Genomic DNA, 25,961 nt, shown 5'->3' on the forward strand with positions numbered 1-25,961 from the left:
TTTGAAAAGAACACAGACTTCCAGAACCCTGTATTTTTAGACAAAACAATTTCATCCACTATTGGTCTCATAGTTTTTCTTCCGTAATATAGTTTTTCTGCCTTACAAGACCTTACAGTACACAACACAGCTAATCCTAATTGAGCTTCTTTTCCACTAAGAGCAGTGCTTTCTACCAAGAACAGTGTTTTACGTAATTAGGCACAGATCAGATCCAAAGTAGGGTTTTTATTCACCCATTCTTAGTTTTAACATACACTAAATTGTGATGGGACCACATACAACAGTTAACACTGTGTCTGGGAGGATGCAAATCAAACTCGTTAGCTGCATGCATACTTAATTCCAAAGGAAACTGAAGGAAGTGCTGTGGTGAAGTTCACACTCACACATTGTCTGTCATGTATTGGTCAAAAAGAATTCTAATAAGTGTCTGAAAGGAACCTTACTACTATTAGAAAAGTCTAATAAGTTACACTAGCTGAGATACAAGGAACAAAAATAAATCAATAACACCTCTTGGGATATCCAGGATTTAATAAAATATATTCATTTTCATTAAGGCTACCCTCTACAAGAGAGTGATTTACTTCTGATTTCCTTCACACACACAGTAGGTAAGCAGAAACAATCCCAGTGAAGTCCAGGGAGTTACACTACATTGCTATAAACATGAGGATGATCCATTCCTTCACAGTTCCCATGCAGTCTTCTGACACTATGCTCTTCTTTCATCATGAATACAGGTAAGCCTCTTTGCCAAGTAAAATCTGGGAGGGAAAGGATGGCCCAAGGGCAGCAGAAGTTCATAGAATACTGTCACAGGGGACTGAGCAAACATACAGAAGAGGAGATGAAGTACTGGGAAAATATTTTACATGACTTATGAGCTTAGGAAAAAATCCTCAGTTACTTATTGACATTGCTTCTGTAATTATAAATAAACCCCTAGGCTAGAAGAAATTCAAGTTTTTCTCACCTGGGAAGTCATTCAACCTACTTGATATGCATGCCCTCTCTCTGCAAGCAAGCATGGTACAACACCACAGAACTGTCTCCAGTATGATTTCTCCTGTGTTATCCAACATTTCCTACCTATTTTTCATCCCTACATGATCCTAGGTGAACCTTCTCAGCAGAAACATACTCCACATCACCCTGAGGAAGTAGGCTCTACAGCCTCCTATAGCCCTGGAAAACCAATTCAAAAGAGAGAAAGGAAGGTCACAGTCCTCAGTGATCTCCATTTATTCAAGTTTAACACGACTGTGGAACTCCACTCAAGATACAGAGAACCCAGTATTCTAAAGTTTTCCTGTTGTATTTGATTATTATTCTCTGGAGCCCATTGGTATTACAAGTCTTTGTGCCTTGGCCAGAAGAGTGCTCTGGTTATAGAGAGTATCAGAAGAGGAAACACTGAAACCTCTCCACACAAGCAGGACTACAGAAATATAGTGGAAGTGACAAAATTCAATTTTAGACCTCTGCAGTAAACACAAAGATTTACAATCAAAAGGCCTATGTTTTGAATTAGCTAAAGAACCCCACAGCCCAATATCCAGAGTCAAGACCTAGGTGTGAAGTACAGTAAAAATCTGCCAGTGACCTAAATGAAAAGATCATCTGATCTGAGAAAGAAAGTATTGCAGTCAATCAGGTTGTACTGACTGTCCTGACTTCCTCAGGGCAAATTAGTTTCAAGATACAGCTCTATACTCAACTTTAACAGGATTATATCTCCATCTCTCCAGCCATCATCCCAAATCTAGGCTACCAAAAGTCTTTGAAAAATGTTAACTACAGAGTTTCAAGCACAGGTGACATCAGGTGCGACCTCAGATGCTTTACTTACAAGTCTACATCAAAACCCAGCAAGGTAACAAATCCAGAGGCCACGCACACTCTATCATTATCACCACAGACACAGTTAAAAGTTTGACTTTCCATTTGCTGTTTTTGATGTAAGTATTGCTAACTCACCTTTATGTCAAAACAAGAAGGTGGTTAGCAATAACTGTAGCTCCAGTGATTCTTCTCCTCCAACAGAAAGATGGTGGTAGGAAATTCTCCTCTTGTAGAGCTGCCAGAGAGCAGCTGTAGCAGTCAGTGATAGACTGCTGGTGTCAAACAGATGGGAGAAAAGATAGAAAATGAGGCTGGAAGCAAAGAGGAAGACGTGCACTGCAGATGATTGAGAACTAAAGAGTGAGTGACAGGACAGACTACATTGAGCACATTTTTATGAGGACAATAGTAAAATGATACCGAACAACACACTCCCCTTGGAAATTTAGCTTTCCAAGTTAATCCTGTCAAAAGTTGTGGTGTTATGAGGTGCTGTGTTTTTCAGGAATATCTTCGGTAGCAGTTCTCATGGTGCCAGAGATGTGACAAAAATAATATTATGAAAATATAAATTTAAATGTTCACATTTATCTTTCACTCACTGTGTTAGGCAACAGATCATATGAATAGGGAAGATGCTGAAGCTAAGCTAGACTAGAATACTGTTATCTCATTTTCAGACACACATCAGGAGAGAAATCAGATAGGGAGATAAGCTAGTAAGGGTATCCATCTTTGTATGTGCTTATTTGTGTGCAATATATTCAAAGCTCTTTTTCACCCAAATTTCTATTTTTGGTATGAACTGAGCAAAGCCTCTCCTAGAACCTCAAAGAATTCTATTTCCACGTGCTTCTGGAGACAAATACATCTTAATACATATTGCAGGATCTTTTCAGCAACTCTGGAGAGCAGGACAAAGATTCATCATCAGTTAACATGCAAACTCCATCATTAAGAGAACTGTGCAGAGCAATATAAAGCCTGTAGCTGGTTTTTATATCTGTTTCAGTGAGTTTGTCAGCAACACAATCTCGTAACTCAAGCAAGCAATTTTCACACAGCTGGAAGTGGCCATTATGTTCATATGCGCTTATCTGGACACTGAACAAGTGTTTGTTTTCTGGAATAAGCACTTAAAGAGTATCCAGTTTAGAAAGAACAAACATATTGGCTAATTTGAATCAAAGGCACTCCGTCATCCCAAATTAAACACTCAAGTGAAGATAGTTCTAAATACAGCAGTGAACTACAACTGAGAAACACACAAATGGAGAAGCCTTATGTTTAAAACATGGGACTGAGAGCTATTAGATCTTAGTTTCTCTCCTACTTCTGCTGCTTGACTTTTCCTCTTGATCTTGAGTAAATTATTTATTGTCAAGACTTGAATCTCCCCAGGTTCAAAAAGAGGCAGTTAGACTCCCTGGCTTTAAAGAGCTATGTTGAAATAATTTATTCATTATTCTTTGCAGAGCACTCTAAAATTATTAGATACTGCTCTGGAAATGCATATTATTAGTGCTACTATACTCTACCCGCAATTCCCAAAATAACCCTGAATATATCTTGCATGGATTTATAGTATTCTAAATTAAAGCCAGTGGTACCTTGAGTCCTGAACTAGTATGTTGTCATGAAAGTGTAAAATGAAGCAAAATAATCCAATCTTGATCATACTACAAACGATCTTTGCACTATCTTACTCTTATCATTTCTTACAGTACTATATTATGCATACATTAACTGTAATGACAGCAAGTAGATGGAAGGAAAGACCATTGCATGAAGGGCAACAGCTGAATGGCAAAGAGCCATTGCAAATTCTGAGAATGAAACCAACAGGCTAGCTTGAGCCCCATAATAAATGGTGATGTGATCAATATGATATGCTTCATTAGAAAAGCAGTAAAGAAGAATTTTTTAACTGGCTTTATCAAAGCTCAGCAAGTTTTGGACTGAATACTTTGGTTAAAACAACAGCCTTTTTAAAAATTATGTATTTTGCATAAGGCTGAGAGGTCCTCTGACACTCAGGATCAATTCAGTCCATTTGCTCATGTGAAGGCAGATGTAACTGTGTCCGTTGAACTGCTTTTGCTGCAACTGCAAAAAAAAAGCGGCTCTATAATGAAGCAGCTGCTCAGATGTTTAATAGTCCATGCTGTATCTCTGCCCAAATGTATATTTTCAAGATAGCTGCATCAACAAATTAGGGGTATGATTACAGATTTCTATCTGAAACTTTGATTAAGGCTGCATGGAATTGGGGTGAAAGGTGATGATAGGTAACGGTACATTAGCATATCTGACTAATGAGAATCATGGGATTAATTAAATTCTCACTATCTGTGGGAGCAACAGTTTTGAGGGAAACCGTTACTACAGTGACCATTTTATTTAATAACTTCTAAAGAAGTGCATTCTACAGCAAGCCAACGTGATAAAATTGACAGCCTCGAAAAGCTCCATTACCTGTTGGTCATCGGGAGTCCATATGCCACATGTGATCTGACTCTCCAAGTTTATTTCTGAAGACCAGTGTCTTTGTCCGCTGACTGAACCAACCAGCACAAATCCATCTCTATAGGAGATGAGTGCTTGAGTCCCATCGTGGCTCCATGTAAAGTCGCTTACCTTAGTATATCAGAGATAAGAAAACAGATATGTTAGACATGTAGTAATTTATTTTTGTTTTGATAAAATTTAGCATCGCACAGAGCTAAGCAGAGCAACTACTAGTCCAGCGGAACTGATTTTATGGCAGTCAGGTAAAGCAGCTGTCCTTTCAAAGACACTTCTTGCATACTCCATTCATTAAAGAAATGTTTCATTTTATCCTGTGGTTTTTTTTCATTATCTTTTTCATTTTGTCTCTCAGGACTTGATAATTCTGGACTGAAGAGAAAAGATGTATACTAACCTGTGCCCCACGATCATTTACAAGCTCCACAGACCATCTGCCCTCATATTGTATCCAAACAAATATTCCTCCATCTGCATCACAAGTTGCTAATTTCTGAAATGGTTCATTCCATCTAACCAGAACAACCTGAAAGGATTACAGAACATAAAGAGCATTACCAAAGCTGTGTAGAGTGTTAACAATTTTACAAGAAGAACTTAAATAATAATGTGAAATAAACAACACTGCATTTAAATTCTAAAGAAGGTATACAAAATAGCAATTCTCAGCACAGAATTAAATGTCTTTCAAGAACAGCTGGAATCATTTTGTCATGACTGTCAGGAAATGCAGGCACTCTTCCCAACCCTCTTTCCAATGATTTCCCCCTCCACAGTCTCGGGGTCTGCTAGACCTCACCTCAAATCCTCAACTCTGGTGACTCCAAATTGCATGCACTGACAGCAGATTCAATTTGAATACTCACGTCACCAGTGACACACACCAAAAATATAGTCACAGATCATTAAAACATAGAAATTTCATAGAAAACTTGCTCTGCTATAGAGTGGAGAAGGAATACAAAGCAGCTGTAAATTCTTCTCCGCACATTAGGGCTAGCTGCACTTTTCTAGAGAATCTAATCAAGTCCAACCTGTCATACAGCTCTCTGATTTATAATTAATATAAATTTAACAAATACAGAATCTCCCAAGGCCTCAGCACAGAACTGAAGCAAAAGACATATATATGTCATCTTAGTGCCTGAAGCAGAAATCAGATGTAAAACCATCCAGTTAAACCTTCTGTTAATGACTTCTTCTTAAAACCTTTGTTCCAAATTAGATTTATTTCAAAACATTCAGATTTGGACAGGATGCTCACATTCATACACAAGGTTTCTCCCCCATTCCTTTACAGAGATAAAGCAAGTGCAGATAAATAAAACAAACACTGAATTATCACTCAGTAGAATGTTAATTTTAACTACTTAGTGGACATCTAGATTTATGCTTTTTCATAAACCTGAACACATAATTACAGCAAAGAGAGTGGAAGACTTCCCTGGAATATATTCTGCCCTTCACTGAAAAGCAACGATGTTCCTAAATGTTCCAGTCCTGAAATGAACTCTGAGTAGACAAATCCACTGCATTTCACAATGAAAGCAGAAGTCATTTTCAGAATAAGGATATAAATATGTATGTCTGGAACCAAAACTGAACAGCTGAAAAAAAAAAGATGATCTTACATTCACTTAAGGAGTGCTATACTTATTTGCAGTGTATTCACTACAGAATCAACTGCAAATCAATGTAGCCCTCCATGCCTGAAGGATTAACCATTGAATGACTAAACAACTAAAAGAAAACAGTTTCTTCATGCATACTTCAAAATTATGTGAAGAAGTAAGACAAACTGCCTCCCTGCTGCTATGAAGCTAGGGAGATTCTGCATTTGGGATTTTGCAGAAAAATGCCTGGCTGTCCCTGAATCAAGTAGAACCCACTCCCAAAAACAGCGCTGTATGGATTATATCATACATAGGGGTTTTTTGTTTGTTTTGTTTGCTTGTTCTTGGAAGAGAAGTGAATAAGATATTCCAGCACAGTAATACCAGCAGCTGTATTTTGGTTGAAGACTCGCTCCGTCTCTTCTGTCTAAACAAGAACAGCACTAATTTTTCATTTCTTTCCTATTTCTTGAAAATCACAGCTATCATTTCATCCACCCTGAGACAAAACACAATAACTACATAATTGTACTTGCCAATATTACCAAAGAAGTCATGAAAACCTCATATGCAACATCAAGATAACTCTGAAAAATGCTCCTCTTTAAGACTGGGGGAAGGTAAGTCTAACAATTTTCTTTACAGACCAAAAAATATTTATAATCAGTCAAAATCAGATCTCTAGTGCTTCGGGAATCCTCATATTGGACTTTTCATAGACTGAACAGAATAAATTGCTAGAGGATTTAGGAAAAAAAAAGACAAAACTATTTGTTCAAATAAAATTAGGCTTTTCAGTGAACACAATCAAAGTTACTACCTGCCTCAAAATTGCTGTTTTATCTGACAAAGATCTGAGACAAACATATGATTTTACAGATTAGCCATACCAGCTGACTTAATGAAAAGAATTAGGGGAAAAATGGCAAGAGTTACGTTGGCGTGGTTTGCCTCCTTTCTATTTTAAATAGGAGCCTTCTTAAAGATCGAAAATATCTTTTGATTCAAATTCAGTGCAACATATATTTTCTTTCAATTTGATAAAAACAAAACCCAGGGACACATCTGAATGTAAGCATGACTAAATAGAGTTCTCCTCTTTCCTTCCCAGTTAGATACAAATCAGTAACTTCCAAATCCTCTATTTGGTGAGCTGTGAAGGTCAAAACTCCAATAAGCCCCTGGCTTTAAGAGTAATAACCTCGCTGCTTTGTAATTACAAATGAAAGTGAGACAATGATTTTATATGACTTCTGATAACACGCTCAATAAGTAAGTAATTTTGTAATTTGAAAATTTAACTTCTGAAAACACAGAACAAATGTTATCATTTTATGAGGTCACTTCCATCATTTACATTTAACATCTGACTACAGGTGCTGACTCCACAGCTGCTTTGAGTCCTTCCAATTTTGTTTTAGGCAATACAATATAGAAGCTGAGATAAAGAAAGGAAAAGAATTACCCCAAATATTACAATGACTTTTGGCTTTTACATTGTCCAGAATCTAAAGAATATGAAAACATGCCTCATAGACAGTGCCCTTAAATAATGCATAAGCTTGATCTACTCCTCCAGAAAAAGAAATTCCCATAAACCCATAAATGCAAAGATAACATCACTTTCCCTAACAGCTTCAACTCACAGGGGCCCCATCTTTACTTCTCCTACTTTTATGGTTCTCTACTTCCTATTCAGCTATTCATCTTCCCATAGGCATTCAAGGACTAAACTGTTTTATCTTGTAATGAAAGAACAAAAACATTGGTGCGCCAAAGAAAGTTGCCTGTGGACTATTTGTGGCCTGCACAGCCTATGCATAGTGCCTGTTTATTTATTTAAAATTAACTATAAAAATTGCAAATGGTGCATATTCTACTCTATAAAAATTTTGTATTGCAGACATTAATCAGCTTTTGAATTGGTACCTCATGCAGACAATTATCTTCCACAAATAAAACTCCAAGGAACTCCTAGTCTAATATATTCATTTAAGTACAGTATAAAGGCCAGTATATCACAGCAAATAGGATTCTTGCCATGAAGTTCAATGAACTTTTGAATCAAAGTCTTATGTTTTTTTTGAGCTCCTTCTGGACAATGCTTAATGGTGAAAAGTTTATCTGAAAAGTGGAACGGTCCTTATTTTTAATAGCTCTAACTGCCAACTTGATTTTTTTGAATTAAATTTAATTTACATTAATGGTGCTAAAAACTCGAAAAACTGTCTGTTGTTATAATTCTAGAAGTAGCACAATCAATAAAAAATAAAACATTTTGAAATCATTTTCACCACAAAATAAGGACCTGTCATTAAGATTCCACTGCAGCTTTCATGTTAGACATTAAAAAATATATGGTTTACCACATATTACATTTTTATGGCCTTCTACAAAGGAGTGATGATGTGGATGAACAAAGGGAGGGCAACTGATGTCATCTACCTGGACTTGTGAAAGGCATTTGACACGTGAACTGGAGAGAGAAGGATTTGAAAGCTGGACTAATTGGTGAATGAAGAATTGGTTGGATGGTCGTAGCCAAGTGGATGGAGTCAATGGATCTGTGCGCACATCCAGCTGAAGGCTGGTCACAAGTATGACTCCCATGGGTCAGTCTTCGGACCAGTGCTCTGCAATACCTTTATCAGTGACAAAGACAATGGGAGTAAGTGCATCCTCTGCAAGTTTGCTGATGATACCAAGCTGAGTGGTGCAGTTGACACAATGGAAGGAAGGGATGGAGAACATTTCTAACTCAAAAACGTCAATTACATTTACACCTCAATAAGCTATATGCCATTTTGTTTAATGCTTTCACTCTCATTTTTCCCATTTCTCCTTTGAGTTTGCTTTGTGATGCCATCCAGAGGGACCTGGAAAGGCTTAAAAAGCGGGCTCATGAGAACATAATGAGGTTCAATAAAGCCAAGTGCAACACTGCACTTGAGTCAGGGCAATTCCGGATATGTGTACAGTCTGGAAGAACACACTGAGAGCAGCCCTGCAGAAAAGGTCTTGGGTTGGACAAAAGGCTGGATGTGAGCCAGCAGTGTGTTCTTGCAGCCATGGATGCCAACTGTATCCCAGGCTGCAACAAAACATGGATGGCAGCCAGGTGAGGGAAGTGATTGCGCCCCTCTGCTCTGCCCTCATGAGCCCCCACCTGCAGTACTGTGTCCAAGCCTGGGACTCGCAGCCCAAGGAGGATGTGAAGCTGCTGAAGCAAGGCAAGAGGAAGCCAGAAATACGGTCAGAGGGCTGGAGCACATCTCCTGTGAAGAAAAGCAGAGGGAGCTGGGCTTGTTTAGCTTGGAGAACGCTTCAGGGAGACCTCACTGCAGCCTTCCAGTAGTTAAGGGGAACTTATAAGTAGGAGGGAGACAAACTTTTTAAACAGCGTAATAGTGATAGGACAAGGGGGAATGGCTTTATAATAAAAGAGGGAAACTTAGATTAGCTGTTAAGAGCAAATTCTTTACTCAGAGGGCAGTGAGGCACCAGCACAGGCTGCCCAGAGAAGCTGTGGTACCCCACCCCTGGAGACACTCAAGGCCAAGTTGGATGGGCCCTGGGCAGCCTGAGCTGGTGGCTGGGAAGCCCTGCTCACGGCGTGAGTTGGGACTGGGTGGGCTCTGGGGTCCCTTCCAGCCTGATGCATTCCGTGATTCCAGGACTTTGTAAGAAAGCAGGTGTCATTTGCCTACGTGAAGCAGCAAATACACTGTTTTACAAACTGTTCCAATTTCTGCTTTAAATTGTTATTTCTTAGAAGTCCAAGTTTGAAATGGCAAGCAGAGACCAAAGAAGCCTGAATGCAAACACAGTGGGTTATCACAGTGGAGTCCCATTTTTAGAGTGATTCCTCGATAAAACTGCTCTGAAGGTATTTCTTCCTTTTCTCCCATTGAAACCTGCCATACTGTAATGTTCAGTTCTGTATCACTCACATCTTTTCATCTTCACAAGAAAAAAGGAAGTCTGGGGAGAACACTGGTTTCAGTCCCTCTTGTAATACTGAGGACATGAATCTGATGGACATTCACCTGTGTTACTCAGCTTGACATCACTTTCCACAGTGTACAGCACTAATTGCCGAGCTCTGCTAGTGTCCATCAACTCTGCAGTAAAACCATTCATCTCCAAAAAAGCTTTTGAATGAGCACAACTTAATAAGAGAAAGCTGGCAGCACAACTTCTTATCAATGGATATTCCTTTGCTTGTATTGTGTCAGACAGAAAGCAATCTTACACACATATTCTAAATGTTAAAGAATTATCCTGACTTTAAAAAAATATATATAACTTGAAAAAATAATCTAAAACAAATAAAAACTGCATGGTTTTTTATTTTTATTTCCAAATGACACAGGGTTGGTTCTTTTTATGAAAAGCTTCTATTTTGATCAAGTTTTATTTTCAACCAAATACTTTAATTGTAAAGATTCTGACCAACTCCACAAAAACTTAGCCACCTGCTGGGAGCATCAGGGCACCAGCAGCCTCCCTGCACCATGGTCAGGACCTGCACAGCAAAGCCATTTTGATCTTGTCTATTCATCATCAACAACACTGTAATTGGTGAAATCCTGGCCCTTGGAAGTCATATGATAAGCTGCATTAAATATTTCTATTTATACAGAAATATAAATTGATGGTATCCAGCTTTTGTGACTATTATCAAAAATTTCTGATTATTTGAGGTATCTATCTTTTGTCTGGCTTCCTTCCAGCTTTCTCCCAGTTGCAGTTATATCTAGTCACTCCACCTGACTCAAGATCTGTACTTCTCAACATTAAAAAACTTGGTTATGTATAAAATTAGTATGGAAAACATCGTTAACTAATATGCACTCACTTCTAGAATAACGGAGAATGAAAGCCAAAATAATTGATAATTGCAGATGTGAAGCACAGTTTATAAACCACAGGTACTTCTTGCTTTCACAGACACCAATATGTCCATCCAGTCCATTTGGTAAAGGTCTTGTCATATGGCAAAGGAATTTAAAATGCTACTTTTAAAAAGCAGGAGATTATTTATTTATTTATTTATTTATAGTTATGCTTAAAAGCTCCACTTTCATTTTATCCTAAAGCTTTTTGGTTTTTGGCCCATTACTGCAAATCAAGGTGTTAGGCCCAAAAACAAAAAAAAAATGAGTAATCTCAGTTTTGAAGTGGCAAATATGTCATTTATAGCAAATGTGATTTGTTCCCAACAGAAGCCACGTTTGGTGATTTTAATTATGTAATACTGACCATTTTTTTCTCCACATATTTTAGCACAATGTTAGACTTCGCCAAAACTTACTGTATTCTGAGAGCTTTTCTTTTACTAATATCGTGACAGTTCTTGGAGGAGGTAGCTAAAAATATTATACCAATCAATTCTCCAAGAACAGAAGTCCTTAATCTAGAATGCCTTACCATATTCATTACTGACATCTTACCTCTGCTATTCTTAAATTATGTGGTCTGTAATTGCAATAGAGGCAAAGGACAAGCATCAAGAGAAAATATATAGATAAATAGCTAAAGCAATTAGTTCCTAGAGTTCCTTATCAAATTTAGGAAGATGTTATTACAGAAAGGAAATGACAGTCACTGTAGTGAGTCACTTTTTTCATCTCTGCTTCTCTGTGCTTTTATTGGAGAGCAGGCATATGCTCTAAAGATACAAGTCTTCAGCACTGCTTTTCCCTTAGCAACATAAGGTATGGAGATCTGCTTGTACATGGAGCAGTGCAGCAATAAAGAGTGGAGAACACTTAATGGACAACTCGATTACAACATGATTTCCCACACAAGGAGAGCTGAGTTCCTTTATCTGGTGCTAGCATTTCTGAAACTACAAGTCAAATCCTTGCAGGAAGGACAGGATTTGATGCACTATAACTCAATTGAACATATAGAATATTAAACACTCTATGAAATTGATTACTTTTTTTTCACTTAATATATCATACCGCATTTCTAACACTATTCAAAGTCCACTTTCCAAGCAATGAGGATGAGAGACCTGACTGTTCTTATGACAGAAACAGAGAAACTGCTAAAGATGATGATGTTATGTAATGCATACATACGCAGAGTACATGAGTCAGTCTACCTGAAGGCTTCTTCCAATCCTGTACTTTTAAGAAAGTACCTTTATATGTTTCTTTAAAGAAACACATAATGGTTGGAATAAAGTACTGAGAAATGGGATTGGAAAATCTATCTAGGATCACCTCAACATCACCCATTTGCTCTTCTGAGCAATCATATTATGCAATTCCCTAGAAAGTAGATTGGTCTTCAGTTATATTTACAAATGTACATAAACACATGCATATAGTGCATGCCACGCACTGGCCCAAGCTGGTTTACTAATGACAACAAAGATGAAGAGATGTATTAGTACGTATAATAAAGGCAAAAGATGAGTGCACAGCGGAGAACAGAAACAAAATGTAAAAGCAAAAGGATCAGACAAACCAATAACTACCTTTACTTGCCAATACAGTTCAGTACATTATAGATACGGACATATAAATACTGTGCATCTATATTCATTACATATAACATGGGCATGTACATGAATGCACATTCCCATTAAATTCTTGAGTAAACTGCAATAATTTTGGACATCTGTCAACTTTAAATTAGTTGATCAGAGTGAATTTCTATAATTAAAATATAATTAGAAAGTGAAAATGAGTGCATAAAATAAGCAACAAGCTGGTGCTTCTTGCTGTACATTACCTATAACTAATGCTTAGTCCTGTAAGGGATTTCAAGGACATCTCATCTCCAGAGTGCTGTTTCTGAGCCCACCAATCCAAACAAAACTGGTTCCAACAAAAGCTGTAGGATTGCTTTTCAGAAGAACCTGGGAAGCGACTTTGGGGGTTGGACTCGATGATCTCTGGAGGTCCCTTCCAACCTCTACAATTCTGTGATTCTGTGATACAATTCTGTGACTCACTTCTCCAGCTGGGAAATTGAGCGGGGAGAGCTGAAGCCCGGCTATGAGCTCTGCCACTGCTTCCATCTGGGACAAGTCACCAGATCAACCCTGCAGGTTTCTCATCATTGCAAAAGGTGACAAAAAGTGATCACTGTAAAAATCACAGTCCCTGTACTGCAACGAGATCCATCCACACAGATTTCACATGAATCAACTATGTGCATTCTGTGGCAATTATTGTTTTCCAAGGGAAAACAGGAGCTTTCAGCCACTTTAAAAGATAAAAGCAGTTTTGTGGTTCACAACTGCATGTGAGTTCACTGCTTTCTGGAAATCTAGTACTGCATATGTTTAGTTAAACGAAACCTGAAGTTTAGCTATTTTCAGATATCAGTATTTTTAAAACAGTGGCTACAAAAGTGTCTCCCAGCTAACTTCTCATGCCATAAATCCATTGCCTGCCATTTTTCTTCCTTTCATCTTTACTCACAGCCTTCACCTCTTGTCACAACAAAAATGCCATGATAACTCTCTCAATTCAAACTACTTCAGTCGTGCCGATGAGGAGCATTATGTAGGTATTCTTCCTGCTACCAGTACTAGGGAAAAGATCAGCACTTATGGTAAACAGCTTACCTCTCTTGGAGTGGCACACCCAACTTCCAATCCTACTTTTCTTATATTACCTTCCCTAATTAAAACCCCGCTGACCTCTCACACACAAGGCTTTGACTTTTTGTTCCCAGAAACACTACACAATAGGTAGAAGCGTTTCATTTTACATACATAGCTGTTGATTTCCAAGGTGCAATATGCACGAAGGAATTATTATTAAGAAGAATGCTACTATTAATTGCAAACATGGTGTTGCAGCAAAGGAACTGTAAATTTAGAACAGTCAGTGTCTCAATTTCTTGCTTTCTTACCCTTTCACCCTTTCACAGTGACTTCAAAGTGAAGTCGCTGCTGCCACTGAAGAGCATGGGAAAAGTTTTCTGAGAGCTGCAATTAATGAAGGTGATTACTCCATTAAGGAAAAGAAACGTGTTTTTTCTTCCTATAGACTTGAAAATAGCTGTGCCATAGATAATTCACCATATTTGGGGTTACATTTGTGTGGGAAGGGAAGAGAGAAGACCAGAGCTGTATTAGCAGTCAATAACGGAGTCTATACAGTTTTCTAAAAATTACACATGATCTTCTTCGTGCCTTGGAGCATACACTGCTCAAAGGAGTCTGTGGGACACCTCTCATGTGGAGCAGCTCAGCCCATCAGGATGCATACAATCCCTTCCTTGGCATCAGAAAAGTTTTCCTGAGCTCTCTAGAAGCAGTTACATTCACTGCTATAGCTTTCTGCAAAAGCAATGACAGCCAGAGAAATCTGTGCTGACCCAGGATTAGACACTAATTTCTCAATACAGAGTGCAGGGCATTCTTAGGAAGAGAAAAATGGCCAGCTTATGGCAGCAGCTGCTTGCAGACTGTGGTTTAAAAGTTGGTGAATGCGTTCTCTGAGATGGACACTTCGGTAGGAGAAAATGCCACACAAATTCAGAGAACGGTATGGTTTGGAAAGGACATTTAATGATCACCTAGTTCCAACTCCTTGCTGTGGATAAGGACATCTCCCACCAGACCAAGTTGCTAAAAGCCCCATTCAATCTGGCTTTGGCCTTCCAGGGATGGAGCATCCACAAGAGTTATGAGGAAAATGGGACTGTAAAATATGACAAAAAGGAAGCTGAAGGAAACCTCATCCCCCTGTACAACTACGTGAAAGAAGGTTGCAGAGAGGCGGGAGTCAGCCTCTTTTTTCAGGTGACAGAATACAACATAATGGTCTCAAGTTGCACCGGGGAAGTTTAGACTCTATACCAGGAAGAATTTCTTCATGAATAGGGCCATTGTAGGGAAGTGACAGAGTCCCCATCCTTGGAAGTATTTAAGAGCGGTGCGGATATGGCACTAAGGGACACAGTTGAGTGATGGGACTCAGTAGGTCAGGTTCATGATCTTGAAGGCCTTTTTCAACCTAGATGATACTATGATTCACTCACTGCTCCCTTGCTCTCCATGTGAGCAGCAGGTACTTTTTGCAAGTAATAGCACACTTGCTCACACATAGGGAAGTGTTGATGCTCCGCAGCATGTTTTGTTTATTTGCTTTGCAGATGGATGCCACATATGGCTATTTTTAAAAGGTATCTTGAGGTTGGCATCCCACCTGCCACATACATCTATTTTTAAAAGGTATTATACAGTTGGTATCCAATCTCTAATGAAAGGCAGTTTGACCTTTAAAGACTCAAGAGCATGATTCTGGCAACTAGGCAACTACAAGTAAAACTTGTTTTGATAACTACTTTGAGGATTGAATGTACTCAGTGTGACTACGAAGTATTTTTAAAAATATCTAGGCTGTCAACATCTCACTGAATACATTTAGGAACCTTGATAGTAAACTGCCATCACGAGCACTCAGAAATGTTCTAAAGCTTTACAAGTCTTACAATGCTCAAGTTATATGCTTAAAGTCAAGAAAGACACCCCCAACGTGTATTAAGCCCAATGTTACAAGGGTTTGCCACATAACCATTTTCTATATTCACAGAACACAACACATAATCTGATTACTTACCTTAAAGGAAAGCATTCCTGTTACTCCTCACAGGTAACAAACAAGACACACTATACTCCTACATGAATAGGAGTAAATGAAAATGCTAACTATGTCAGACACAAAGGAATTGCTCTTTCCACTTCAGAATCACCATGCATAATTGTGGTTTCAGAAGACATAGGGGACACTGGATATTCTCTAAAAACTTCAGGAATGGGCTATATCCAATGTACATACAATAAATGTACTTGGGCAGTTGAGGAGCTCTGTCAGAATTGGAAGTTGCATGCAAGAAATGAAAATGGGGGTCGCTATAACAATTTGGTTTTTTAACTGGATACTAGTTCTCATTTAAATAAGTTTTCTAACTGTATCTTCAAGGGGTATTAAGGGAAATAGCTGGGTATAATTTGAAGAAATGAATTAAGGCATGAAGCCAATCATCCACATGCACAAGCTGTCTGTGTACTATGTTTCTGGATGGGAAACTAATAAAGGTCTGCTGCTTCTCCCATCTGAGAGACAGAAGAACTACAGTGATAAGGCTTATAACTTTTTATGGTTAGTTTTCACCTCCTATCTCTTCACAAGAATTATTAAAATGCAAAAGAACTTTCACAGAAAAAAATACCCATTTCCACAGAAGAATATTTTATTAGACCTAAGTCATGCTTTTTTTCCAGTCAGGGAAATTCCTTTGTAGTCTGTACACTACTACTACCTCAAGTTAAGAGTCTTCCTATCCTTAAGCATCCCTGCAAGATACTTCTGCTTAATTGCTCATACACATTCCCTAGAATTGCAGAGACAATCCCAAGTTTTCTAAAAATAAAGCAGATCTGAATGTTTATAAGGATAAACAAAGAATAGAACAGCACTTCCATTTCAGTCGTTTTTAAGATTTCACTTTGCTCTAGTTTCTGTATAGATAAAAGCTCCACAATACAGAAAGACCACTTTTCCACCTAAAGAAAAACTCCAGAGCAAAACACCTATCCTTTTCTCTAACAAACCACTGATGAGCATCATTAGGAAAGGTCCACTGCTGTTAAAAAGAAGACAGATGCAATATCTGTGTAGAGTTGGCAGTTCCTTGACTTCAAGTATCTAAGGCCAAGTATCTTTCCACAACAAAAAAACATCAAATTTAAAATTCTCACTTATTTGGGCCACATTATGTTAAAAAATCTAAGATCCCAGGGTTTATTAAGGTCTAATAAAGTGGCTTTGCAGATGGTGTAAAACAAGATAACTTTACATCATCAACATTTACATCTGAGCTATGTAAAAGAAGCTCCTGTAAATGAATGTCAAGCTTTAAGAACAACTAATCAACACTTACTGAATTCCATCATCACCATATATTAATTCACTGGCATAACTCCCACTTTTTTAATTTGAATTAACCAGCTTTTAAATAACCGTACTATTTTGAGTGCGTAACTCAAGCTAAGTAGAAATTTGTAGTCCAGGCAGTTACAAGCCATAGGTACAGATCAAGATAGAAGTGAGTAATTCAGATAACCTTGGAAGACTCCCTTCAGGGAGCTGGGACAGGCACAAAAGCCATGAACTAGATGCAGAGAATCAAATTGGGCTCTCTGGGCCCTTCAGCTTTTTCTTGGAAGTAGCACCCATCTCTTGCTTTTCTAAAGTATCCCAATACCCTGCCCTGACCACAATACAAATAACTGAAAATCCCAATATTTACAAACAAAACATTCAGTTTAGCATATAATTATAAACAAGACACCAGATATCTACCAATTATTATTTTCTTATGTATTACCCACACAGAGGCTCTGATTCAGATTTAGATACACTGGCCCATTTCATTTGGGATGGATGCAATACAGATCTCTGACAATTTGAACACTAGCAATACTCTAAGAAATGCCAAGTAGCAGATTGTGAAAATGCCACCCCTGCTATGGCCAGTCAGCAATTCTGTATAGACTGTATTCAGAGCTAACTCTGTTAGCAGTTTTATCACAGAATCACAGAATCACAGAATCACCCGGGTTGGAAGGGACCTCAAGGATCATGTAGTTCCAACCCCCCTGCCTAGCAGGGCCACCAAACACACACATTCAGATCAGGTTGCCCAGGACCCTGTCCAACCTGGCCTTAAACACATCCAAGGACGGGGCATCCACAACCTCCCTGGGCAGCCCGTTCCAGGGCCTAACCACTCTCCTTGTATAGAACTTCCCCCTAACATTCAACCTAAATCTTCCCTCCTTCAACTTGGATCCATTTCCCCTAGTCCTGCTGTTGTCAGCCCTTTTGAAGAGTTTACTCCCCTCGTGGGTGTAGGTTCCCTTCAGGTATTGATAGGCTGCAATGAGGTCACCCCGCAGCCTTCTCTTCTCCAGGCTGAACAAGCCCAACTCCCTCAGCCTGTCCTCATAGGGGAGGTGCTCCAGCCCCCTGATCATCTTAGTCGCCCTCCTCTGGACCCTTTCCAAAATCTCTATGTCTTTCTTGTACTGAGGGCTCCACACCTGGACACAGTACTCCAGATGGGGCCTCACAAGAGCCGAGTAGAGAGGGACAATCACCTCCCTGTCCCTGCTGACCACCCCTCTCCTGATGGAGCCCAGGATCCCATTTGCCTTTCGAGCTGCCAGAGCGCACTGCTGGCTCATGTTCAGTCTCTCGTCCATCAGGACCCCCAGGTCCTTCTCTGCCGAGCTGCTCTCAATCTTCCTTTCTTATGAAATAAAAAAAACTATGTCACAAAATCATAGAATCATACAACAGCTCTGACTGGAAAAGACCTTAAAGATCATCAAGTCCAATTACAACCTCACCATACTATCCTAACAACCCTTCAATATATCCTGTCCCTGTTCATCACATCCAAATGGTTCATTCAGGGATGGTCATGATGCAGCTGGCCAAGTGACCAGTAGTTTTACTTCTATTTGACTTTCCAGAGAACACAAGGGAGTGATAAATAAGGAGTTCAGTCTGTTACACTGACAGAAGAGTTGCAATAAAGAAACTTGACAACCCTGGAAAGCAAGAATTGCTGCTTCCTTTACTATTGTAGCATAAAAAACACATCAACTAGAAGAAATCCTCACATTGCTGGAACTGCACAGTTTAATTAAAAAGCACTGATCTTTAAGTTTTCAGTCTTGAAGACAAAGCAAAAAGCAGGCTAAGGAAGCACTGCAGGGATAGATAGCTCTCCCAACATGCAAATTGACTGTATTTGCTCAACCCACTTGAGAGGGCTGAACCACAGATTGAGAATGCAATCCCATCACACTAATGGGATGCAAGGGTCACTTTGAGGCTACCATATTGCTGGCAAAATGCACATGCTTAGGACAATACCTGACATCACTCAATGCAAATGTTATCAAAGGTATTGATTATCTGTGGTGCAGAAAACAGCTTTCAAGGAATTGAGCTAAAATTGACTTGCTTCTCAGAGGCCAAAGTACAAAGACATTCAACCTCTAACAATTCATTCAGCTGGTGTATGAACCACAGACAAAAGATCAAAGTTGTCTGATCCATATCCAAGAGCCTAAGCCAGCTAGATAAAAGCATGGCATCACTGGAAATGATGGCTTATCCTTCAGTTCACTCAAAAAAAGATGAAAAGTGATGAAAATTACACTAATTCCTACTCATTTTTGTCCCAGTGAAATATTTAAGAAAGGTTGACCAGGCAAAGTATTTCTACCGTTTTATTTCAAAGCAAATGTACCACTATTTAAATCATGTCTTACAATGTCAACATTCTCATCAAATATCATTAAAGAGTTAGAGATATCAAGTAGAAAATAACTACTTCAAACAGTGAGTTTATATTTGCCCACGTGCTATTCTAGCTAAAAGTCTGCCAACATCTTTGCTACCAAACCTTCTACATGAAGCCATGCTGAAACTAGATGATTTTCAAGGTCCTTTTCAACCCAGGCCATTCTATGGTTCCATGACACATGATACTTCCCTCCCACCACAAAGACTTCATCTGACTCCTGTCAGGCACGCTCTCTATATTTAAACCTTCAGCTATCACCTCTATGGGATGGATATTTGCAATGATGGATTCTAGACCTCATACACATGTAGTGGTGTAAATTGATTCTCCTTTTTTTTGTCATTCTCTTGCAAACACTGATTTTCTAGTATTTATTCATCAGCATCGTTTCTTACGCTTTTGAAAAGGAAAAAAAAAAAAACAGATAAAAGCAAAAAAAGGCCTTTATCCTAACCAGAACACCACAACAAGACAGCATTCGGCAAGAAATTGTGGAACAAACATCCTTAAAGTAATTAATACCATAGACACACAACATGGGATTTAACATGGGTATCGTTAACTAAATATTGCCATAATACAAGAGCTTGCCCACGTGCACTATGAGTCCTGCTCATAGTCCTGCTCATCATGAGTCCTGACTGCCACAGTTCTATGAAGTCCAATTTCAAAAGCAAAAACCACTGCCACTGAGACATTCCCTCATCAAGCAACAATGGCATTACCTCAGACTGGGCTCAAGAAAATTATTTTCTTTATTCTGCGCGAAATTTTGCTTTCTTTCCTCTCGATAATTTACAGATTTTAAAGTAACGTGTGTTGTTTTTTGTTTTGTTTTGCTTGTTTTACCATTCTTACATGGGTTTGAGGAGCAATAACAGTAATTACAGGCTTAGAGATAGAAATAATGGATTAAAAGAAAACAATAAAACAAAAATATGCATACTGGCAAAGTGGAGTCATGAAAAGTGTCAGTAAGTACTGGAATGATGTGGAAAGAAAAACAAAGGAAAGACATTGGAAAAAAACAACAAAGGGAAGATATTATTAAATATGACTGTAAGTAATGGGACGATATTCGAGAAATCATATTTTAGATGAAATGTCAAGTAAAGCTTCCAGCAACAAAATAAATGACTGAACAATTGTTAAGAAAAAAAACGTGTAATGAAAGCAACCTCTGGAAACACTTAATACACATTTTTACATAACTTTAGAAGGTATATTGCAGGGATTTATTTGTATATATGGTTACTGCAATTCAGTGATTACAATTAAAACATTGTTCTCATTCATTATTACCTGAGATTTAAGAAATGTTTTAAAAATAGCAAATACCACAAGATTTTTTAATTATTATTATTTTCTGCTTTTTCTTAGAGAACTGTATTGTTTCAAAGTTCACTTGAATGCTGAAGTGTTGTGCAAATAAGGAATTAAGGTATATTTCAGTATGAGGCAAAAAGAAAGATAGCTGTTCTATGCATGAGGAGGTGATCTATGCAAGGGGAGATGATCTGAGTCTTTACAAAGCTACGATTAAGCCACAACTGTTGTTTCTATGTGTAGACTGGGGGTCTGGATGATGGCTGCCTAGATGTTCTATGATGCCAATGTGTTGCTCGCTGCTTTGTACAGGCCGTGGAATGGGAACCCAGCCATTCCTCCTGGCACTATGCACACCACCAAATATCAAAAACAGCCTCTGAAGAATGATTTTGTTATCAAGGAAAACTTGCCACCTTTTGCAGAAGCTGACACTCTCGTCATGGGGAATACGTACAATCTGGAGAGTCCTGAATGCTGCATCTCAGCAGACAGTGAGGGAGGCAGATCACCCCTGTCAGCCTCACTTATCTTGAAATATTACATTTATCAGTACTAAAAATAACACTGTATGATGTGGACTCAGACACTGCAGAGTGCACTGTTATGTGGGGAAACCATGACAGCTGAGATACTGTAACTAAGCCAGTCACCTGGATCACCTGGACTGCATAGTCCTAACTGCAGTTAAAATTGAGTTAATTAACACTATTTTAACAGAAATTACAATGATAGCCTTCATAACTTCCCCCAAAATTCTGTTATTGTTACTGCATAAGCACAGTATAATACCCTTTGATTCCCTAAAACGCCCAAGTAGGCTGTTTTTTTTTTTATGCACCATTTTACTAATTCCAATCAACAGGTCTGCGTTACAGCTGCAGGAAAGCCATTACCTTTCCTTTATCAAGAGGATTTGATGAAAAAAGTCCTTTGAAGTATTTTTTTCCATATCTTTAAGACTTGCAGCTTCATTAATTATTGCTTGGGTGTTTATTTTTAAATTATCCAAAAACTTCATGCCACTTAAAAGAGGAGCAGCTCAGAGTGTAGCTGTAGACTTAGATGAATGAACAATTCCTGAGGACGTTGCTATCAGATAAAAGAGCGGGACTACATGAGTGACACTCCCTAAGTATCAGCCACAGAGTTAAAATCAGTTAGGGACGCATGACATTCAACAAAACCGAAATCCTGACAAAAACAATCAGTACCACATACTCACATATACATTTAGGCATGAATGCCTAACTATGAAAATCACGCACACTGTAACTGCGCCAAGGAGACATTTTGCCAAAATAAATTTTCTTTGTTTAGGGTTGCCTGTACATACTCTTTTCAACAATTTAACGGGGGACTTCAGGTAAAGACAACGGTTGCTTATGTCAAGTCTTTGAGTTGTTGGAAGTGAATCAACTCCAGAAGGCAAACACAGAAAATGCTCTTGCTTTAAGGGCATTTTGAAGAGCAACATAGTTTTTATTCGTACGCATAATGTACAAATCAATAGTTGCATCAGTTCCTGACATTACTGCACATTTGTATTTAGTCACCAAAGGAAACACGATATGATGATGCAGACTGTTCTGTTCAGCCAACTTATGAAGAGCCGCCTGCACCGCTAAACTCAAACATTTCCCACATAGGACACCTAGAGGATGGTCACCAAGGTTTGTACTATTGGGAATCAAAGCTAATTTCACAGATTTTATACAAGTATTATACAATTAACAGCTCTGAAATCCTACTTAACACTTTACCTTGAGAAGGAAGAACAACCATCAGGAAGGAAACCTTGTAGCTAGAAAAAATAAAAAATAGTAGCTGGAGAACATCTTGAAATCACAAGTATGAGGCTTAATATCTCCTTCAAAATTTGTCAGCATGGATTATAGCATCTATAAATATTTCTGATATCCATTGAAATAACCCTTTGAAACCTCCTTAAATTCTTCAGCCTAACAACTTACCGCCACAGTGACTTTTATAATTTAATCACAGATCTGAACAAGAATTTCCTTTTACCAGTTCTGGAATCTGTCATCTATTGATTTATTTAAATATCCGCTTGCTTTTACGTTTTAAGACAAAGAAATCAGAAATTACCTCAATCTATCTTTTGCATTACCATTTACTGTTTTTCACAGTTTCAGCATGTCTCTTCTCTGACTCATCTGCTTTCTAAGGCAACACAATTTTCCTTACTCACTCTCCACAACCAAGATTTCCCAGATCCTTATTCAGTTTCATCTCGTATTCCCAGAACTCCCACTAACTCCTGATACTATTTCGAGGTGAGATGAGGGTGCTCATCTTGATAAAAAGACTTTTGCTAACACTCTCCATGCTATTCTCTATTACTTTTCTTATTCTTAATGGTATGCTTTCAAAATTACTGGGACTTTTTTCCTCTACTACTGAATATTTCAAGCCAGCTGCATACTGAGGAGGAGTTTTCTATTCTCAGGTCCAGCTCTTGCCTTCTGAACACAATTTATACAGCTTCTCATTCTGAGTGCTATAACGCACGACACTTGGCAGCTGTAACTCAAGCAACCTGGGAGTAGTTGTGCAGCACAGATCCAGAGCACAGATCCAGGGCACTGCCCTAAGTTGTTGCTGAAAGTGTACATCAATTTGCACTGCTTCGCACATACCACATTTTGCTTATAGCTGAACAAAGTTCATTCTGTTTAATGCTACAGTAAAAAATTAAGCATCACAGCCTTGTTGTTTAGAAAACTGGAGTACTGCATAGTGCAGCTGTCAAGTCAGGTTACTTCTATGGAAGGCAATACCCTATATTGTTAAAGTAAGCCAGATGCCATTTGTTTTGAGCCTGTTCATAGAGCAGCCTAATACTTGTTTGGCCAAAGAAACATTCAGTGTAAAGGTGTTATACTTAATAATGATGAAAGAATCAAGCAATGTTGAGCTTTCCTGGCTTTTTTTTAATACATGTCATACTGTTAACATACCCTGTCTGTTTTTCCTCTGTGACTGCTAGAGGGCAGGAGAGGACACATGCCATGTCTGAAGTGTCGTATGTACAGCCACCGCCTAAAAGTGGAGATGTGGTGAGCAAGGAGCAAGAAAATGGTTCGTCCTGAACCCACGCGGAGCTATTAACTCTCCTTATCTTGTAGGAAGAGCCCACAGGGGGATAATCTCATTAATTGCCTTGTATTTCTTAGTCAACGTCTACAGTATATACTTATATAAACGTTCAAAAGTCATGGCTCTGAGCCAGGTCTACGTGCCTCGTGGAGAAGCTTTCTCCACTCTTTGCCAAGAGGAAGCCTGCTGCACGGGCACCAGCACTTGGAACACAAAGTCTGAGGTGTCTGATCATTTGTATTCTCAATAGTCTTGACAACAGCTAAGCACTCAGGTGCTTAGAATAGAATCTCTGGCTATTAAAGACCATTTGAAGCAGCTGGAAGACATCTGAATTAGAAAACGATTACCTGCTGTTCTTGTCATAAGGATTCCACATGCCTCAGGACTTTCCTAACCATACTTTGAGAGAATACTGAGATCATGAGTGAGACTGGTGAATTTGGGGGAGGATCTTAACACTTCTGTTTTGGCTGTGAAATTATTGGCATCACAGCCAAAAACAGAATTCATGATGGAAAGATATATTTTTCTTTCTTCCACAGTACTCTATCTCTCACTATGGCTATAAATAATGCACAATTCTCATGCAAAGTGAATTAAAAAGGTTGGGGGCCAGAAATATATACTCCACAAGCGTGACCTAGAAAAACTTTATGTTCAGGCAGCTAAACCTTCCAGGCTAACTTACCCACCCACTCAGCATGGACTCAGAGCTAGAGAATATGGTAATTCATCCACAGTGAAGAGATTTTTCCTCCTAATTGGCTTTCTGTGAGCTAAATCTGCACTGCTCTAAGATTCAAGCTGTGCATACTCTCACTATTCAACGTAACTATCATTTGAGTCTCATTCCCGCTTACACAGCCTAAGCATTTGGAGGCTTCATAATAGTTTCAACCATTTCTGTCAAATCTCTGAGTCAGGAACCTGACTTTGGATATACCATGTAAGTAATTCTCATTTTTACAAAGGAAGCTATTGCTATCCAGCAAAATGAGAAGTCCAGAAACAAGGGTAAAATTGATAAAACACAGTTTTTAGTGATAAAGAACTGCTATTTAGTGTGTACTTACTAGCTATGGGGACAGCAATGCTATTCCTAAAAAGAGAAAGGAAAATTAGGGGGCTCCATAGATCACATACTAAGATTCCTTTTGGTAGATATTTGTCCTCATGCTAAAAAACTCTACAGCACATAAACCATCTTTCCTAATTACAAACCCTTTTCTTGAAGCACATAGTCTGTGCTTTGGCATCTACTTTATGTCAGCACTGTGTGACAATACCCACAACACAGTCAGGCTTGTTATGCTCAAGGTACTCAATGGCTGCCATTTGCCAGGGTAAGGGCGGCACAGCACTCCAAGTGCTGCTGCTGCTACTCATGCAACAGAATGCCCAGATGCATTTATTCTAGGACAGAAGTTCTCAAAATGGGAGCCACAAATACTGTTCAGGAATTGCAACCACCCTCTTTTTGCTTAAAATAGATGAGAGGAGGTGATCCAAAGACAATGTTTTTGTAATAAGAGTGCACAAATAAAGACCATTTTGCAGCACTGGACTGAACAGTTTAGCAACTATTTTCAACCTACAGCAAGGATCATGACCACAGATAAATTTAAAACCAAGCACATCAACTTGGCAGAGTAATTTTAAAGACTGCTCAGCATAACTGCGGGCACATTCTAAGAATTGCAGTTAGCCACAGAGCCAGGTTTACAAGGAACAACTGCGTCATAAGGCACACAGACAACATCCCTTTCACAGTGATGCAGCAGATGGAAATAAAACATAAAATGTGATTTACTAAATGTATCCAATAGAATGTTTTGCAGAACTTTCTTCTCCCTGAGAAAATGCAGCATCTTTATCTTTTCATCCATATTTGAGACAAGAATGTCAGAACACTTTTGCCCAAAAGAGGAGCTAAGCCAGAGATAAACAAAGAAAGAGGCAGGAAGAAGAACTGAAATTGAGAGAGACACTGAATTCTGAAGTTCACATACACGCAGCTCTTTAAAACTAGCAGAACTAGACTTGTTCCCAAAACAACAAAGAGCTTTAATCTACTCTTGTACCAAATTTACAGCTGGAAGGTTTGGTTCAGGACCAAAATCTCAATAGTGGAGCAGAAAGGATAGGGAGCTGCAGAAGGAAGGCCTGCAA

At 38.7% G+C, this 25,961-nt stretch overlaps 1 protein-coding gene across 4 annotated transcripts in view; it reads right to left on the reverse strand.

Moving 5' to 3' along the window:
- The window catches only part of TULP4 (TUB like protein 4), a 141,218-nt gene that overhangs the window by 51,219 nt on the left and 64,038 nt on the right, over positions 1-25,961 (reverse strand). For all 4 annotated transcript variants that reach the window (XM_042817228.1, XM_042817247.1, XM_042817256.1 and 1 more), the window contains exons 3-4: positions 4,772-4,900; positions 4,324-4,485 (exon numbers count right to left, since the gene is read on the reverse strand). In XM_042817228.1, the coding sequence (XP_042673162.1) occupies positions 4,324-4,485; positions 4,772-4,900 (291 nt within the window). The remainder of the gene's footprint in view (positions 1-4,323; positions 4,486-4,771; positions 4,901-25,961) is intronic.

Source organism: Centrocercus urophasianus, unplaced genomic scaffold (genome assembly GCF_019232065.1).
Source record: "Centrocercus urophasianus isolate 14NV4802_14NV808 unplaced genomic scaffold, USGS_Curo_1.0 seq_10, whole genome shotgun sequence".
NCBI classification, from domain to species: Eukaryota; Metazoa; Chordata; class Aves; order Galliformes; family Phasianidae; genus Centrocercus; species Centrocercus urophasianus.